This window comes from Apodemus sylvaticus, chromosome 15 (genome assembly GCF_947179515.1).
Source record: "Apodemus sylvaticus chromosome 15, mApoSyl1.1, whole genome shotgun sequence".
Taxonomy (NCBI): Eukaryota; Metazoa; Chordata; class Mammalia; order Rodentia; family Muridae; genus Apodemus; species Apodemus sylvaticus.
This window is the reverse complement of record NC_067486.1, coordinates 56,241,480-56,261,375: the sequence shown is the minus strand read 5'-3', so window position 1 is coordinate 56,261,375 and position 19,896 is coordinate 56,241,480. Positions and strand designations below refer to the sequence as shown.

Genomic DNA, 19,896 nt, shown 5'->3' with positions numbered 1-19,896 from the left:
GCATCCCTGGGATGAAGTCTTCTTGATCATGGTGGATGATCATTTTGATGTGTTCTTAAATTTGGTTGGCAAGAATTTTATTTAGTACTTTTGCATCGATATTCATAAGGGAAATTGGTCTTAAGTTCTCTTTCTTTGTTGAGTCTTTGTGTGGCTTAGGTATGAGAGTAATTGTGGCTTCATAAAACAAATTGGGTAGTGTTCCATCTGTTTCTATTTTATAGAATAGTTTGAAGAGTATTGGTAGTAGGTCTTCTTTGAAGGTCTGATAGAACTCTGCATTGAACCCATCTGGTCCTGGGCTTTTTTTTTTTTTTTTTTGGTTGGGAGACTATCGATGACTGCTTCTATTTCTTTAGGGGTTATGGGATTGTTTAGATCATTTATCTGATCCTGATTTGACTTTGATACCTGGGATCTGTCTAGAAAATTGTCCATTTCATCTAGATTTTCCACTTTTGTTGAGTATAGGCTTTTATAATAGGATCTGATGATTTTTTTAAATTTCCTCAGTATCTGTTGTTATGTCTTCCTTTTCATTTCTGATTTTGCTGATTTGGATACTGTCTGTGCCCTCTGGTTAGTTTGGCTAAGGGTTTATCTATCTTGTTGGTTTTTTTCCCAAGAACCAGCTCCTGGTTTGGTTGATTCTTTGTATAGTTCTTTTTGTTTCAACTTGGTTGATTACAGCCCAGAGTTTGATTATTTCCTGCCATCTACTCCTCTTGGGTGTATTTGCTTCTTTTTGTTCTAGAGCCTTCAGCTGTGCTGTCAAGCTGTTAGTGTATCCTCTTTCCAGTTTCTTTTTGGAGGCAATCAGAGCTATGAGTTTTCCTCTTAACATTGCTTTCATTGTGTCCCATAAGTTTGGGTATGTTGTGCCTTCATTTTCATTAAATTCTAAAAAGTCTTTAATTTGTTTCTTTATTTCTTACTTGACCAAGTTATGGTTGAGTAGAGAGTTGTTCAGTTTCCATGTGTATGTGGGCTTTCTGTTGTTTTTGTTGTTATTGAAAACCAGCCTTAGTCCGTGGTGATCTGATAGGGTGCATGGAATTATTTCAGTCTTCTTATATCTGCTGAGGTCTGTTTTGTGACTGAGTATATGGTCAACTTTGGAGAAGGTAGTGAGGTGCTGAGAAGAAGGTATATTCTTTTGTTTTAGGGTGAAATATTCTATAGATATCTGTTAAATCCATTTAGTCCATAGCTTCTGTTAGTTTCACTGTTTCTCTGTTTAGTTTTTGTTTCTCTGATCTGTCCATTGATGAGTGTGGGGTGTTGAAGGTTCCCACTATTATTGTATGAGATGTGATGTGTGCTTTGAGCTTTAGTAAAGTTTCTTTTATGAATGTGTGCGCCCTTGTATTTGGAGCATATATGTTCAGAATTAAGAGTTGTCTTGGTAGATTTTTCCTTTGATGATTATGAACTGCCCTTCCTTATCTTTTTTGATTACTTTAGGTTGAAAGTCAATTTTATTCAATGCTAAAATGGCTACGCCAGCCAGGCATTGGTGGCGCACGCCTGTAATCCCAGCGCTCTGGGAGGCAGAGGCAGGCAGATTTCTGAGTTCGAGGCCAGCCTGGTCTACAGAGTGAGTTCCAGGACAGCCAGGGCTACACAGAGAAACCCTGTCTCGAAAAAACCAAATCCAAAAAACCAAAAAAAAAAAAAAAAAAAAAGAAAAGGCTACGCCAGCTTTTTTCTTGGAACCATTGGCTTGGAAAGTTGTTTGCCCACCTTTTACTCAGAGGTAGTAGTGTCTTTGTGCTTGAGGTGGGTTTCTTGTATGCATCAAAATGTTGGGTCCTGTTTATGTATCCAGTCTGTTAGTCTATATCTTTTTATTGGCAAATTAAGTCCATTGATATTAAGAGATGTTAAGGAGAAGTGATTGTTGCTTCCTGATTTTTTTTTATTAGAGGTGGAGTTATGTTTGTGTGGCTCTCTTCTTTTTGGTTTGTTAAAAGAAGATTACTTTCTTGCTTTTTCTAGTGTGTAGTTTCCCTCCTTTTGTTGGTGTTTTCTATTCATTATCCTTTGTAGGGCTGGATTTGTGAAAAGATACTGTGTAAATTTGTTTTTGTTATAGAATACCTTGGTTTTTCCATCTATGGTAATTGAGAGTTTTTCTGGATATAGTAGCCTGGGTTGGCATTAGTGTTCCCTTAGGGTCTTGTATGACATCTGCCTGGGATCTTCTGGCTTTCACAGTCTCTGGTGAGAAGTCTGGTGTAATTCTGATAGGTCTGCCTTTATATGTTACTTGACCTTTTTTTCCATACTGGTTTTAATATTTTTTCTTTGTTTAGTGCATTTGGTGTTTTAGTTATTATGTGACAGGAGGAATTTCTTTTCTGTTCCAATCTATTTGGAGTTCTGTAGGCTTCTTGTATGTTCATGGGCATCTCTTTCTTTAGGGAAAGACATTTTTGCTGAAGACATTTACTGGCCCTTTAAGTTGGAAATCTTACTCTCTTCTATACATTAGGGTTAGGGTTAGGGTTTGGTCCTTAGGTTTGGTCTTCTCATTTGGTCCTGGATTTCCTGTTTTGGGTTAGGAACTTTTTGCATTTTGCATTTTCTTTGACTGTTGTGTCAATGCTTTCTATGCATCTGAGATTCTTTCTTCTATGTCTTGTATTCTGTTGTTGATGCTTGCATCTCTAATTCCTGACTTCTTTCCTAGGTTTTCTATGTCCAGAGTTGTTTCCCTTTGTGATTTTTTTTTATTGTTTCTATCTCCATTTTTAGATCATGGATGGTTTTGTTTTTCATTCACCTGTTTGGTTGTGCCTTCCTGTAATTCTTTAAGGGCTTCTACCTGTGTTCTCCTGTATTTCTTTAAGGGAGTTATTTATGTCTTTCTTGAAGCCCCCTATCAGCATCATGAGCTGTGATTTTAAATCTTGGTTTTCCAGTGTGTTGAGGTATCCAGGACTTCTTGTTGTGTGAGAATTGGGTTCCGATGGTGCCATATTGCCTTGATTTCTGTTGCCTACATTTGCCTTTTGCCTTCTGGTTATCTCTGATTTTAGTTGGTCCTGCTGTTTCTGGCTGGTGCTTCTCCCTCCTGTGGGCCTGCAAGCCTGTCTCAACACTCTTGGGTAACCAGCTCTCCCCTGGCACAGAGTGCTGTGGTGCTGCCCAGCTCCTGGGTGCAGGTGGAGCCCAGACGGACCCTGTCCTAGCTGCTCTACCTCTCCTATGTTCCCTGCGCTCCTAGTTGTACCTGCCCGCTCAGTTGCCAGAGAAAAAATGCCCCCCCCCCCACACACACACATTTGTAGCACTTTCCCCTGACAATAAGAAAGCTGGCTCTTTTATCTACATTCTATTGACTTGTACTTTGATCTGACTTTGCTGTAAATGTTAGTTGAGAATTGCTAATCCAAGAGCTGAGTGTGATAGGAAACTGGGTGTGACAGGGCAAACTTATGTTCTCAACACTGGGAAGGAGTAGGAGAATCAGGATGTAGTTTTACTTTTAGCCTTACAATTTTCAGTCAAAATATTATTTTTCCAACATTACTTAAGTTCTTTTCTTCCCCTTCAGTATGATTGCATTGTTTATTATGATACAGATCTTAAACCTCTTTCAATTTCTGCAGTAGATGTCTACAAGCCAGTATGATCTACCTGCCTGCCTTCTCTCATGTTTACATAGAACTGGAAATAGGATGTCTTTGGTAAATTCAAGTACAGGTCTGGTTCCGCATCCCTGCCCAATTCTAAGGGAGTTCAAAGTGACCTTCACTGGCCACAGGTGAACCAGAGGAAAATGCCCAGTGACTCAAGTCAGGGCCAGAACACAGCCTGCATGCTCAGAGTATTTCACAGCACAGTCCCGATAGGGTAGTCATACAGAATAGCAGCAGGGAAATCTTTCTAGAAGTCGCTCCAGTGTAGGTCTGTCATTTCTTGTGCTTTGATGTTGGATTTTCATTGTATATCTCATCTAAGCCATTTAGTTAGTTAGTCTTTTCTTTTTCCAGACAAATTTCCTAGGGTAGCCCAGAGCATGCCGTGTAACCCAGGCTGGGCTCAGACTAAAATCAGGCCTCTTGCCTAAGCTGTTCACATGCTGGTGGCCACATAACAGACTCCTGAGAGGAGCATTCAGGAGGAACTCACTCCATACATCCTCTTCCCAGCCCCCAGCTTTCCCCTTCACAGTGTCAGGAACTTGTTTTTAGGTAGCAACTTTGCAGTAGAGCCTCTCTTATTTTCTCTTTCATCTGGCAGTGAAATCTCTTTGGGAGATTCAGCAATTCACATGTCATAGCTAATTAGCAGAAACAACATGGGGTTAACCAGGAAATTCTTAACACTGCTTGGAAAGTGCCTTCTTAATTCTCTATTCTGAAATAAATTTTTGTTTAATAAGATTAGAAACTCTGTGATCTCTTCTGCTTGGGAAAGTCTCAGAGAACAATGGAAAATGGGGTGATATTAGCCTAAACTGCATTCTCTGGGGAGAAGGTTTTGATTTGCTTATTTGGTTAAGTTTTTCTGCTAGAGGGTAAGATAATAATGACCCACAGGAATCATTGTTAATATTATGCCTGTGGCTTAAAGCCTTCCAAAAATCCATCCTAAACTAGACCAAGAAAGCCTGGTGATATATGGGGGGGAAAACCTGCATTTTTTTTTCCTACCAGGATACTGGAAACTATTAAATGCCTCATTTATACAGCATGGTTCCTTTCCAAAGATCTTACTGTCATCAGAAGGCCTGCAGAGCACTGAAGCAAAGCCATTTCTGGAGTGACACAGCCACTGTCCTCTCTGCTGTGTCAGGGAGGGGGCCTCCTTGAAAAACAAAGTGCAGACAAAGAGCTGCGAGCACGTGCAGTGTGGGCCTGGCCAGCCTCTACCTCTAGGTTATTGCCAAAGGCACTATGTGGGAGAGAGTTCCTGAGTGGCTGAGCCATGAGTGCTCACTGTTATGTATCAGCTTTATAGAAATCCCCACGGAAATGTGCTGGGTTCGACAAGGAGCTTGCTCTTTCTGTTTGTTTGTTTGTTTGTTTGTTTCTTTCTTTCTTTCTTTCTCTCTCTCTTTCTTTCTCTTTCTCTCTTTCTCTCTTTCTCTCTTTCTCTTTCTCTCTTTCTCTCTCTCTTTCTTTCTTTCTTTTTTTTGTCTCACCTCATGAATAACCCAAATTGTCCATTCTCATGAGAGGACCAGCGCTTAGAGCCAGTGTTTGTCCTTCCAAAGCGCTGTAAGCCTAAAGGTTCCTATTCTTCAACAGTGTTTGTTTCCAGTATTTGATCTTAAGCCAAAGCCTCACACAGTCTTAGCAGGTAATCTACCAATACCTAAACTCCAGTGTGTTTGTTGTTATTGTTGTTGTTTGTGGAGGAAGCCAAGCAGTGGTGGTGCACGCCTTTAATCCCAACACTCAGGAGGCAGGGACAGGTGGATCTCTGATTTTGAGGCTAGCCTGGTCTATAGAGCAAGTTCCAGGACAGCCAGGGCTACCCAGAGAGACTCTATCTCTCAAAAAAAAAAAAAAAGTAAATAAAATAAATAAATAAAAATAAAATAAATCAAGGGGAAAGCCTATGGCATAAATTCAGGCCATTCTCTAAAAATTTACAGGGTGGAATAGTTTTTTCTTCAACACTAGACATTTCTGGTGAATATTTATAAAAATCTCCTGTGGGTGAGCTGAAACAAGCACTTGTCTCTGTTCTCTGAGGTCAGATGTGTTCCAAGCATGGTGTGTGTGTAGGTCCCCAGAAGGTGAAGCAGAGAGTGGGAACTAAGGGAGCCATGAGAGCATCTCAGAGGAGAAGAGAAGGCCACGGGAGTGATGGCAGCCTTCATCAAGACGTGCTAGCATCCTGAGATCTAGTTCCTGCTAGGCTGGGAAAGGAGCCCCGTCCTACAGTGACCACACAATCACCTACATTAGAGTGAGACTAACCATTTGCTTCCTGAACAACCCAGAATAGTTGTTCCTTCTAGAACAACACAGAATAACTATTCAATAAATACAATATTGTTGATTGAAACTTTCTAACAGCATTCAAATTTTACCAAACATCTTTATTTTATCTCTCTATATATTGACACATTTATAGGTAAAATGTTACAGTGTCTATTGTCTGGGATTTTAGACTCTGCAATCGAGGAAGAGGTATAAGGAAGACAGATGGAGCCCCTGATTCCCAATAGTTTTGATAAGAAGGCTTGTTCTTTTGCTTTGCTTTTGGATATGCTTGTTAAATCTAAAACCAAGGGTTGTAAAAAAAAAAAAAAAGTATAAAAGAAGAAAGAATGAAATTGAATATAAAAGTGTCTCCTGGTAGAGTCATTCCGGCCTCTGGAGTTTCCCGTGGCATCTGACAGTGAGTAGCTTAGCACTCTGTCCCGGAAACTTGATGACATTCTTCTAATGAGGTCAGTTAAGGGATCTAGGTAATCGGTGGGGGTGGGCAGAGTCATGATTTCTTTTCTTTGGGGGGGAGGCAAAAAAATGATGAAAAGAGGAGCAGGATAGGTCACAGGGCACTTTTTCTCCTTTCTAGAATGTAAGCCTGGTCCTTCCTACTGCATACTTCTGTTGCTGTGCTAAAAGATCCTTATCAAGTCCCAGGTTCTTTGTAGCTCCGGCTGTGCCTCTTTTTTTTTTTTTTTTTCCTTAAACAGTGATTCCTAAAGGAAAACAAGGCAATAAAGATTTCTTCCAATTGCAGAGTGGGATGTCTGTTCCTTTCAGAATGGGAGCAGAAAGGAGTCCCTCGGGCATTTGTGGGAGGGCAACCTTCTCCCTGACATTTGAACCTCAGCCAAGTCCCCTAGACCAGGGTCGCACCACAGTTAGTTCCATTCAGCAAAAATAAATTGTAAACTTGTTGACATTTTTGCCCTCTTTACAATTCATTGTTTACTTTTCCATGACAGAGAATTTTGATGCAATTATCACTGAGCTTTCTGACAAAGGGAACTAGCTAAGGAATTTTGATGAGTTACCCACTTCATTAATCAGAACAAGCATCTCTAGTGACAGGGTTAGAATTACAATGAAGATTAGATAGCAAATTGCTGTTCCACGTAGTGTCAATCATCTGCAGTGACAGCAGTGTGATTACACTTCAGGGAAGAGCTTTTCTTGCCAACAAAACGAGGGCAACTCCAGTGCAGGTAATAAATTTAGCAGGGTAGGTTGTCATTTCTTCCCTCTAGTGGAAACCTTAAAAACCAAATGCTGTCTTGTGGAAGATTTTAAGGGAAAGACAGCATTTCACTTTAAAACTTCTCACATTGTAGTATTGTATTTGGAGAATTATTATAACTACATACTTAGGTACAGTTCCTCCCCGTCATGATTTTCTCTGGTTCATTTACCATATCAAGCCTGTAATAAACTGATGGTAAAAGCTACAAGGAGAATATATGATTATATGGACATCATCAGCAACCAAAATCTGATACAGAAACAAATGTATTAAATGGAGAGAGGTCATGTCAGTACCTGGATAGTAAAACTTTCTGGCTTAAACAGAAAGCACTCTTCTTCCAACTCAAGTGTGCTTTTAAGAGCAAGGGGCTAGAGTACTGTCTTAGCGTTTTCCTGCTGTGAACAGACACCATGACTAAGGCACCTCTGCCTTTTGTTCTATTGCATTACCACCAGCTTTTCTGCTTTCTATCTCCTTCACTGCCTAAGCTTGGCTGTCCTGGATCTTGCTCTGTACATGAACAAACACCATGACTAAGATTGACCTTGAACTCAGAGATCTGCATGCCTGTCTCCTAGGATTAAAGGTGCGCACCACCATGCCTGGTAGGATCTTTCCCCAAAGTCACTACTCCCTTAATTCAATTTAATAATCTTGAACATAGGTTCAGCTCCATTTCACTTTCTGGTACCCCTTTAATACTAGAGCCATATATTTTATATTTTTCCTTTCTCAGCTTGCTCCTTTTCTTTAAAACACTCTTCATAAAAGTGAACTTCAGTAACCACACAACAGAATTTATACCAGACTGTTTTGAGACTTCCTTTGTCAAAGCAATTAATCTAAATCTCTTTACCTTAGCCTCAGGCAGACTCCTCAGAGAATGGCAAAAAGCAGCCACATTCTTCACCAAAAGAACACAACAGACTCTACATCACATACTGAAATTATTCTCCACTGAAATTTCTTGGGCCAGGTCTACACAGTTCAAGTCACTCTCAGCAACAAAGTCTTCCATATCCCTACTAGGATAGCCCATTAGGCCCCACTTAAAGGATTCTACTGCTTTCCAAATCCAAAGCCCCCAAATCCACATTCTTGTATACAAAATCATGGTCAGGCCTATCACAGCAATACCCCATTCCCTGATACCAACTTCTGTCTTAGTTATCGTTTTACTACTATGAACAAACACCATGACTAAGGCAAATCTTGCAAGGACAACATTTAATTGGGGCTGGCTTACAGGTTCAGAGGTTCAGTCCATTATCATCAAGGCAGGAACATGGCAGCATCCAGGCTGGCATGCTACAGGAGGAGCTGAGAGTTCTAAATCTTCATCTGAAGGCTGCTAGCAGAATACTGACTTCCAGGCAGCTAGGATGAGGGTCTTAAAGCCCACACCCACAGTGACATACCTACTCCAACAGGGCCACACCTTCTAATGCCAATCCCTGGGCCTAGCATGTACAAACCATCACAAGCACCTTTGTAGCTCTAGACTGAACTGATTAGGAGAGACAGGAGCAGCAGGCAATTTACTGGGGTTGTGGGGGATGACCTTTAATCCTTGTCATCTTGCCTGGATTTAGGATCACCTAGGAGGCACACCAGTGAGGGACTTTGCAGAGAGGTTTACTAGAGGAGGGAAGACCCATTGGGAATGTGAACTGTACCAGACCAAATAAAAAGGAGAAATCCAGCTTAGATCAGCATTCTTTCCTCTCTGCCTCCTGACTGTGGGTACCACGTGGCCAATGAGTCAAACTGCAACTACTGCTAGACCTTTGTAGATCCTTTCCCTGCCACGATTGACTATGCCTTTGAACCTAGAGCCCAAGTAACCCCTTCCTTAAATTGCTTTTGCCAAGAATTGTCTCAGCCATAAGAAAAGTGATTAGTACCAGAGTGAAGGGAACAAACAGATGCAATCTGTGGGAAAATGACACTTCTTGTCCCTTCTAAGTTAAAGAGAGGACTGGGGGCGTATTCCTTCTACCAGTGTCTTCAAAACATTCATCAGACTCATGTTTACCTAAGTAATATTTACTATGGATCAAGAATAAACAGCTATCTTTGATTCATTCTTTATTTTTTAATCTAAATTTGAATGATTGCTTTTGAGCAAGCAGGGGGAAAGCCCAATAGTAAGTTTATTTCAGTAAAGCAGGGCTCCAGGCCCCTGACATGGAGTGTTGTTAGCTTCTGCAGTCACGCTCATATTGACTACAGAGTTTATAGGCTCGATTTTGATCTCCTGAATTCAGGTAAGTTTCTAGAGATGCTGTTCTACCATAGAAGGGTATATGTAGTTCTCGTTCCATTTCAAAGCTGAGAATGTACCCTTCGCTGTTAGGATAGACTAATTCATTATCTATAGATTAGCGACGTCACCGGGATGCCAGACTGTTTGAGTGTTGTCTTGGTATTATGAGTAATCAAGGCAACTGGGAGTGAACCTGGAAGGAAGCCAACTGGCAGCGCCCCTCCATGTCCCCGGCTTCTGTTCTTACCTCCAGGTTCCTGCCGTGGCTGCCTCCGTAATAGACTGTAACCTGCGAGCTAAATGAGCCCTTCCCCATGCTTTCAGCTATGGCATTCATCACAGCCACAGAAAACAAACTAGCTCTCAGGACAGATTTGTGAAGTCAGTTCTCTCCGTTTTGGGGTTCTGGGAGTAGAATTCAGGTTTTCAGGCTCGCAGGACAAGCACCTGTACATAGCAGAGGCATCTTACAGGCCCATCTTTTATATCTGATTTTCATTTTCCTATAACCTTCCAAAAGTAGAGATTGTTTCTTCCAAAACTTTGTTTAAAACTCCCATATTGAAACAGAATGGCAAGTGTATAGCAAATGCTGAAGCTGTATCCCTTAAGAAGAACGCAGTGAGCCTTCCCCTAAAGCCACTTCTGGGAGGTCTCTTCCTGTTATCTCATACTTCAGAGCCCCTGCCAGGTTTGTCCTTCCCAGCTAAGGGTCCTGTGCCCTCTCAGGAGTCCCACAGTTCCATGGAAATCAGTAAAGCAGAGATCCTGCTGAGGTTTGGGGAGAGCTTGGCTGAAGGATGCAAAGCTTGCTGGAGCACAGTGGGAGGAGCACGTGCAGCAGGGAGAGTGGGCCATAGCCGAACTGTGGGAAGCAATCCTGAAGTAGGAGGAGCAAGTAAAGACAGGGAAGTTAATATGAAGACAGGAAGCTGGCAGCAGAGGGTCCAGGAAGAACAGAATGGTTGTGCTTCTGTTTGGTTGGTTGGTTTTTATGAGGATGGAGTATATAGACAAGGACTGGGTGGCAGTGATTTTATCCTGAGACCTGGATCATGAGTAAAGCATGCTCTGGAGGCTTGGTAGACCTTGTCTAGTTTGCTGTTGGCTGCCTAGGCGCATGAGGGCTAGAAATCGCTAGGCCTACTCCTCAAAACCCTAATAACACGATTAGTGGTAGCCCAGATAAACTAGTCCCTTTTAACTGTCTTGTTTTCAAGGAACAGGCCCCATTCTGTTACTTGTGTTCACTCACGCAGCTCATGAGCGGTGCTTGAGACGGGATTGAACTAAGGGTGGAGTATTGAAGCCTCCAAGACATCCCAGGAGGGTAGGTCTCAGTGGGAGCAGCTCTCTCGGGCTTCTTAAGGCCTCTGGTTTCTGTCTGAGAGATGAGCTGCTATCTCAATTTAACACAGGTCCCATGCCTTCTGATGGGAATAAAGTATTTTAGTTTGTAATGAGAATTCAGTATTTTAGTTTAAGGCCTGAAGCTATGGGTGCCCCTGATGCCTAACTTAAATATTCCTCATTCCTATAAACATGAAAGAATTGAGCTTTGATCCATTCCATTCAAATCACAGGTAAGGTTTGTGTGTAATTCGTGTGATGGGGACATCTGAGGACAGGGCTGTTAGTGTGGCACATTTGAAACACGACAGCTGATTGGTCATGATTTTCCAACTCTTTCCACTTCAGTGTCAAAAACGGTATTTCTCTGCCTGGCACAAGCTGATTCTGGATCATAGGATTAAGCTGGGGAAAGCGGGGACCCTGTCTGACTGGAAGCTTCAACTGAAGGTCCTAAGAGCCTGGAGAGACCATACAAGGGCCCAGAAGTTGGAACGGGAGACCAAAGCCTTGGAAAATGACCTTAGGGAAGAGAACAGGTACCATTATTTAGATTCTGAAAACCCTTCTGGTGTACATATCAAGGGCACCTTCCCTCTGGAGAGCCCTAAAATCAACTTCAAAAATGCTGTCCACTAGAATCATCGTATGATACAGTGACCCACTGTCACTTTACCTCAGTTGTACATTACCCCTGCTAGAAAGGCATAGCTGGAAATCTGAAGTGAAGCAGATTATCTGATGTACTGATAAGACTCATTCCCTTTCTGAAAAGGAAGGATAGGGCTCCTAACGCTCACAGCAGCACCGCACCGCGTACCGTCTCACAGTTCTGAAGAGCGGGTTTGCTTTATATGCTAGTAAATCTCATTGAGAGAGTCGCTGTCAGTACATAAAATGTTAATTAAGGATACAGGGAGCATCCATCTGGGAGGGCCAACCTGCCAAGAGTGATTCCTCCCGCCGCTGTCTTTTGTTCCACACCTTATTTAGAGGTTTCTGATGCTTTTATATCAAGTCCCTCTTTACTGGTGCTGGGTCACACAGAATTTATTGTCAAATAAAGCTTTTTTATTTTCTTAAAATTAAATACATTTTCCCTTTTCATTTCCAAGTTTTAACTTAGCATGCAGTCAGTGAGTGTGTGTGTGTGTGTGTGTGTGTGTGTGTGTGTGTGTGTGTGTGTTATTTGTATTTTGTTGTTTTTGCTTGATGTCACATGATGGTGTTGACCTTAGGGCTTCGCATGTGCTAAATGCATATTTTACTACTGGGCTATACACCTTCAGTCCATAACCTTATCCTCAGTCCTTTTTATTCTGGAATCAATGTCACCTAGGTTGAAGGAAGCATTACGTTCTTATGCATAACCATTAATGACAACTCTGCCATCCATTCAGGATGAAAAATTAAGTGTGTGGTATGTGGAAGAGTGGTTACATTGAAAGGCATAGCTGTACAACTGTGTGATGGCATCAACCCTGGGACGGCATGTAGGCGTTGGGTACATGGTCCTTTGCCCTGTGTGAGGAAAACAGTGTATAGGGACAGTGCAGGTGTTCAGCAGTGTTGTACAGTGAGGAATATGTTCCCTTCTGCTGCTAAGAAAGCACAGCAAAATGTTGCTGGCCAGGTCAGTGCCTCAGGTTGTATAGAGCAGGCCTCATTGGGATGCAAGTGTAGGCTCTAGTTTGCCTGGAGATAATCGGCCATGCAGCCTTCAAGCCTATCAGCTTTTGAGAAGCTGGTTTGCTTGCTTGGTTGCTTGGCTGCACGCTTTATTTCTTTATTTTTAATCTGTGTGTTTTCGTGTGATCCCACATGAGTTCCTATGTACCACATGCATGCAGAAGCCTGTAGAAGCCACAAGATGCCATCAGAACCCTGGGGCTGGAGTTAATGGGCGTTGTGAGCCACCCTGTGAGTGCTGGAACTGAACCAAGGTCTACAAGCTATGTCACCAGTGTTCTCCCTACCATTACAAGATGATTTATGCTTATTTTATGTGTATGAGTATTTTGTCTGTGTGCGTTTATGTGTATCACATACCCCCTGAGCCCCTCCAGCCCCCGTGGGAAGCATCACGTGCCAGGACATGGAGTTTAGGTATTACTTGGTAATAAGGTGAATTTCTAAAGCTTTTCTAGCAAGAGGATGACTCTTTTGTACCATATGCTAGGGTACATCTCTGTGAGAAGAGCCAGTGGAGAAAACTCTCCTTTAATCTGTTTCCAGAATCCCTCAACCTTGTGATTGGTGTGGGATCTGGGGTGGCAGTGTACTGAAAAACTAACTGATGTGAGGTTTGCTGGGTAAAGAATGTAGACTGGAATCTGTGTAAGGGCATGGGGTGGAAAGTGAAATGGTAAAGTTAAAAGCTGTCTTCAAGCATCGTATGCCAGAAGAAACTTGTAGAAGAAAAATCTGGAGAATTCAGGATTCCATTCCAATTAAACAGTTTAAATATAAAAGCACTAAATGGAGATTTCGTAATAGTATAATGTGCCAGGTTTTTTTTAAGATCTCAGAACTTTTAGTCTGGTATCTGAATTATTTTCAGGTGTCTATTTTTAAATGTTCAGAATGGATACTAAAAAATTGTTAACTGCTCAAGTTAGAAAATATTTAACTTATTTTTTTTTACTATAAAACCTTAGAACAAAAAATATCCTAGAGCAGGATGACACCTTAGGATTGTCAGTTCCAGCCCCGAGCATAGAAGTGCCTTGCAGAAAGCCACTCGGAGCAAGTGTGTTTCGAGCCTTGTCCTTAGGACTCTTGACTCAGCCTTTTCCAGACAGTACCACTTCAGATGGTGGTAGGGACAGAGGGGGTGACAGCCAGAGGGGACTTGCCCTTCTCAAAAGAGAGGGGGAAGGCAGAATGGAGGGAGGACTTGCATGAGGGGGTACTGGGAAGAGGGGAAGCGCTGATACTGGGTTGTAAAATGAATAAATAAGTAAAACTTTAAAAAAGAGAGAGAAAGAGACAGACCGACCAACCAAACAACCAAGAGTCAGGTGATCTGAGAAAGGAGCTGTTCACGCAGGCCCGTCTGAGTCCCCAGCTCCCTCTATGTTGAGTATTGTCCTAGACAGCATTGTAGGAAATTCAGACCTCAGCCACCTTCACTGGGCACACTGGGGTTTCTCCCCATCCGTGGATGGACACTGACTACAGCGATAGATGAGCCAGCGGTGAAAGAAATCCCCATTGCTTCCTGCGTCTAACCTGATGCAGTCGTCCTGCTCTGGGGAGAATAAGTAGTAAAGTGGTCACTCACATGGGGGCTTACGGCTCACCCACTGACAGGACACCCACCGCTCATGCTGCGGCTCATGGCAGGATGCTGCTGAAGTCCACAGCCCTGATCTCTGCACCCACACTTGTTTTGTCCTCTGAGGTGACTCCTCGTGGTCTGTGCCCCTGCAGGGCCCAGCCTGGTAGGCTTTCTTTGTTCTTCCCACTTGCCCGCTCAAGCCCCAACAAACCCCTCTCTTCTTATTCATAATTTAGTAGCCTCCTTTGCTTCTGAGCCTATGCAGCCTCACCTCCACTTCCAGGGCTCACGCACTTATCCTACAAATGCATCTGGCTTTCCCTAAGAGGAATTGTGGTCACTCTATTTCCATCCATCTCTTTTCTTTCAGAAGAAGTGCTGGGCTAGGGGTGAGGGCGCATGTCTGTAAACTTAACATTTGGGAAGAGAAGGCAAGGTGATCAGCTGCTGGAGGTCATCTCTAGCACACAGCCAGCTTGAGGCCAGCCTGGGTTACATGAGACCCAGCCCCCCAAAAGTAAAATGAAATGAAAATATGCTTACTATAACTAGTGGTTTTATTAAACTTCAGTGTAATATCATACTAGAATTTCAGCACAACAGACACTTCCACATTCAATTGCTGAGGTAATACAACAAAACTCTGTTCCTCGAGCTTTAACGTTGTGGCATTGAAATGTTAACAGTTTCAGTCTGCAGTTGACTTTCACAGGTTGGTTCCAAAGCTCTTACTCCTCTTTCCCTTCTTCCTTGAACCTTTAGACAGCTCTGTGGGAAACCGGAAATCGGCAGTGCTTGTTTCAGTATCTTCTGCCGGCTCTTCTGGAGTCGTGTTCCCCGGCTTTCTCTGGTCTTTCCTAGGAGGCTCCTGCCCTAGTCTGTAGCAGCCGCCTCCCTCATCTCCTGTGCTGCAGTCTTCACACCAACCCCCTGGCCGTGCCTGAACATGCCTTAATCTCTCCCAATCATTTCTCAAGACTCCCACTTCTTCCTTCCTATAATCTCTGATTGTCCATAATTCTTCATTTCCAACACTTGTGAGTTCAGCCTTCTTTGGGGAACCCTCTGCAGAGAGCTGCTGTTGATCATGTTTCCTCTGTGCTTGCCTAGGTCCCCAGGTGAGTGGCCATGGACCCCATGACATGCGTATACATCTGCTGAAGCCCATATTCGGCCTGTCAGAGGACCAGACTCACACTGCCTGGCTCCCTTTCAAAACCCCTTTAGACAAAATTGTCTTATAGTCCCTGTTCCCTGGGGGCTACCTAGTGCATTATTGACTGCATTAGCTTGCTCCTTCCTATTCCTGCTGAACCTGCTCATCCCAAATGCAGCCGCTCCTGTCACTGCTGCTTTAACGTTGTGCATCAGATTTCTGTACTTAGTCAGGTCCCTGGCACGTGGATCTGTATCCTCCCATTCCCTTTTGAAAAATTCAAGACCCAGGACCCACATGGTAGAAGGAAAGAACAGACTCCTGCAAGTTTTCTTCTGACCTCCATATGCCCACTGTGTAAGCCCTACCTAAAGCAAAGGAAAAATTAAAACATGGTTTAGATATTCAGTAGTCTTGCTGTAAAATAGCATTATTACTTTACTATAGATTTCATTCTGTATTTTTACAGTTTGTTTTATAGACTACGCAGTGTAGAGTTCGTAGCACCATTTCTAAGGGTGAATTAGAAGCTTACAGACTGTCATCGGCCCCTTGCCAACTCTCCCAGGCCTGCTTGGTGCTCTCCCGACTTCGAGGTTCCGATTGCACACGTCTCCCTAAAAGCACCATTAGAGGTGTTGATCCTGGGCAGCATGGTTCACACTGCAATTCCTATTTAAATCTTTGCTGTTCTGTGCTCTTAGGTCCATAGAGACAGCCTTTCTTTGCAGACAGTTATGTAATTATGATGATCAATTTGTATGCTTTTGCTAGAAATGTTCTGATTTAGCCTCCAAGCATATTGGGACAGGCTGTTTTCCATAAGGCACTCTGTCCTTCTGGTTATCTGGGAAGTATGTCTTAAGCCTTTTCTTCAGGTAAACTTACCTAAGCGATTGTATCTCACTAAGGCTTTATGAAATTGAGGTGACTTCACCCGTCTTTCAGAACTAGCTACATTTTTAGTGTGATCTTTTAAAAAGTATAGAAGTTGGTTCATATGGGATGTTGTCACTATGCCAAAAGGAAATGCAGAGCAGCCGGCATGGAAACAACCTGTCGCTTATTTCCTAGTGTCTGTCTTCGGCCCCTCCACCTTAGCTGGCAAATACAGAAATTGTGACTGCACCCAAGGCTCTGTGCAGCCATCATGGACTGTTCCAATGCTGAGAGCAAACATGCCTTTCTTCTACTCTCCTAGTCTTGATGGAGTTAGTCATAATGATGGTGTACCCCTTGTGTTTTGTAGTATCTAAAGAATTTTACTGAAAGGTCCTAAGCCCAGTGCTGCTTTGGGCTGTTTATGCTGTAAAAATTATGTTAGCATACCAGGAGCATCTCACACTCATCCTCGAGAAGACTGATGTAGATTGGATGTCGTGTTAATCAGACTCAGCAGCAGCCTCTTCTATGCTGAAGTTTATGACTCTTCCTACTGAAGAACACTAGAGACTTTTGTTTGTCTCCCTACTTTTGCAGCTAGTTCCTCCCTTCCCTGCGACCTGCTGCCTCGTCTAAAATTGTGTCAGACTCAGTCTCCTTAGATACTTATTTCCAATGTAGGTGCATGCATATTTATTATCACCCACGGTATACTTTTACTATAAAAACTATCTGCCAGTCACGAGTATTTGTCAGCCATCATCAAAGAATGATAAAGATCAATTAAATATAATGATATATGCTGTTGGAAGATGTCCTGGTCGATTTTTTTGCTGCTGTAGCAGAGTATCATAGACTGAATGATTTATGCACCATAGAAGTTTATTTGGTTCCCAGTTCTTGGAAGCTTAGAAATCCTGAGCATAGTTCTGTCACGACAAGGGCACATTGGTCAGATAGGAACTGCAGCCCTCATTGGTAACCCACCCCCAAAACAAGAGCATTAGTCTTCCTGGGGCAGAGCCTTCATGACCTGATTAGTGTATTTATTTATTTATTTATTTATTTTTGGCCTGGTAGGTAAGCACTGAAACACTGAGTCTCAGTCCCCAGCTCCTTAATTACCTTTTCAAGGCCCCAGTTGTTCATATTGTTACAGTAGGAATTCGGTCTCCACATTTTTAGAAGATGTGTTGAAGCCATGGCAGCTGAGGTGCTTATGTCTCGAGGCTGTATTAGAACAGAAATAGCAGTGCATTTCTGGTAGCAAGGATAAATACTATTTGGTGAAATTTCGTCTCACTTATATATACTTTTGTTTCATATAAGATTACACATAGACTTCTATATTAAGTTATATTGAACATTTTTCACTGTAGTTAACCAATAGAGGTCAGAAGTCATGTAAACATTTTTTTTTAAACTATAGAAAGAGGGCTGGAGAGATGGCTCGTCAGTTAAAAGCACTTGATGCTCTTGCACCTCCAGATGTCTCTGGATTCAGTTTGGGGTTTACAAGGGGGGGGGGGGGTCACAGCCTTTTATAATTCCAGTTCCAGGAGGATCTGACCCCCTCTTCTGGCCTCTGTGGGTACTATATACATGCATATGATCCACATAAGTATTTATATGCAGGCCAAACAGTCATATGCAAAGCTAAATGAATCTTCTTTTTAAAAGTCTATAGAAAAATGTTCTCCATACTCACTGACTTAAATGGTTATGATTTTCTTGATAGGACCCTAGAGTGCATATATAATATTTAACAGAAAAGGGCTATGGGGAGCTTATTATGTTTACAAGCTAAAATCAAGAAAGCAAATAAATAATATTTGATTTTAAGTCTCCAAGTGGACACCCGAGTCCACATAATCAATAACATAATAATTTCCAAGGTTTTAGTGATAACCATCCCTCCAAAAGGAGGTAGATACAAGAAGCCTCTAGCTTATATTCTGTGTGTGTGTGTGTGTGTTTGTGTGTTTGTGTGTGTGTGTTTGTGTGTGTGTACTCACACACGCGGTACCTGCATATGTGATGTTCACATGTGTGCGGATAGAAACACGAGATTGCTTCCATTTTTTCTTATTTGTCTTAGATTGCTCTCCACTTTATATATTAAGTCAAGGTCTCTTGCTGAAGCCAGAGCTCTGCTAGTCTGACTGGCCAGCTTGTTCAAGGATTCCTCCTTCATTTCCTGTGTTTTGAGATTACAGACAGGCTACCACACCTACCTGGTCCTTACATGGGTTCTGGGATCTGAACTACAGACCCTACAGCTGTGTGATGCATGCTTTACCGGCTGAGCCTTCTCCTCAGCCCCAAGGCTTGAAGTCTTGGCCAGCTTCCACTATGATGTGTCCTAGGGAAGATTCCCATGGGGGCGCACAATAATGTCCACTCCTGACTCCAACCAGCCAGGTTCACTAATGTTCATGAAGGTTCTGCAGCCAAAAGGAGCTCGCTCTTCGATGACGAATGAGCGCCATCAGAGCTGGGGCCTGGCCTGTGCCCTTCATGTGTGTCTAGTGCTTAGCTAGTGTCTTCAAACAGTCAGTCATTCAGGTCAGCGCTTCGGTAAATGAGTCCTCTTCAGTGTTTCTCTCCCTAACCAGGTCTTTAACAAGGTCATCTGCAGAGTTTCACTTAGACTTTGGGTAAGTTTTAATTATTGGCATCATTGAGTAGTGATATGGTTAGGTTATTGAATTTTCTCTTAACTACGTGCTTTAGATTTCCACCCCTACCTGCATCTCTCTTTCCCTAATGCATTCTTCTTTTCAAAATAGTTACATGTATACATAATAAGATTTAATATGTTTTATTGGGAAGATAGTACAGTTGTGTTTTCTTTTTGAAGCTAATGCTTAGGTACCGATGCCTTTAATGAGAGTCTGCTATGAGAAATGTGGAGTAATTCCATTTAGTTTAATGTGACATGAGAAGACGGAGCTTCTCACGAACTTTGACCTTGTGTCTCCTTTGTATTATCAACTAACACTATAAATGGCTTTGTTTTAATGAAAGTACTTTGTCTCTTAGAAAACAGCAGCTGGCTACTGAGTTTAACCGGAGACAAGTTCTTCGATACTGCTTTGGTGAATGGCAGCGCTGGCATGGTTCAGAAGTTATAAAGAGGGAGCTGGCTCTCGCAAAGGAGCAAACTAGGAAGAAAATGGCTGAGCTGCTGAAGGCAGCCTCCCTCGGGAAACTGAATTCTAAGGGGTCGTCAGGTGTCGGTCTTCCTGCTGAGGCAGTGGCTGTGGTGGACCCACCAGTGGCAAGTGGAGAGGTACACTGTCCTTTTGTTTAACATGGTTTCATGTTTACCATGGACTTGCATCTAAGCTTCACACTTTTATAACCTCTGCAGTCAGAGTCCCTTCTCTCAGCTATCCAACAGTGCACAGAGGTTACCACTCACTGGGTGCTTATGTTCCTTACCTGATCTTTTTTTTTCCCAGTAGTTATATGTCAGCATCGGGCTAGCTGGAAGTTGCTAAGGACATGATCCAGAAAGGGGTGCATCACAGCTAAGTGGGCGACCTTTGGAAGGGGATGGGTGAAGCCCTGCCGATGACTCTTGAGCCCCGACATGACCTTCACACATGTCCTTTTGGGATACGCTTGTGACATAATGGATTTTTAAATGTTTTTTCCTAATTAAAAAAAAAAGTTGTCCATACTAATTGTGAGAATTTGGTAGTAGAAAATCACCAAGAATTGTTTTTTTAAAGCCAGCAGTGATATATACCTGTAATTGCTAAT

General features: G+C 42.5%; 1 protein-coding gene across 1 annotated transcript in view; it reads left to right on the top strand.

Moving 5' to 3' along the window:
• Nucleotides 1-19,896, top strand: part of Ccdc191 (coiled-coil domain containing 191) — a 70,230-nt gene that overhangs the window by 28,201 nt on the left and 22,133 nt on the right. Inside the window, exons 8-9 of the mRNA XM_052158702.1 lie at nt 11,159-11,349; nt 19,171-19,420. Coding sequence (XP_052014662.1) covers nt 11,159-11,349; nt 19,171-19,420 — 441 coding nt within the window. The remainder of the gene's footprint in view (nt 1-11,158; nt 11,350-19,170; nt 19,421-19,896) is intronic.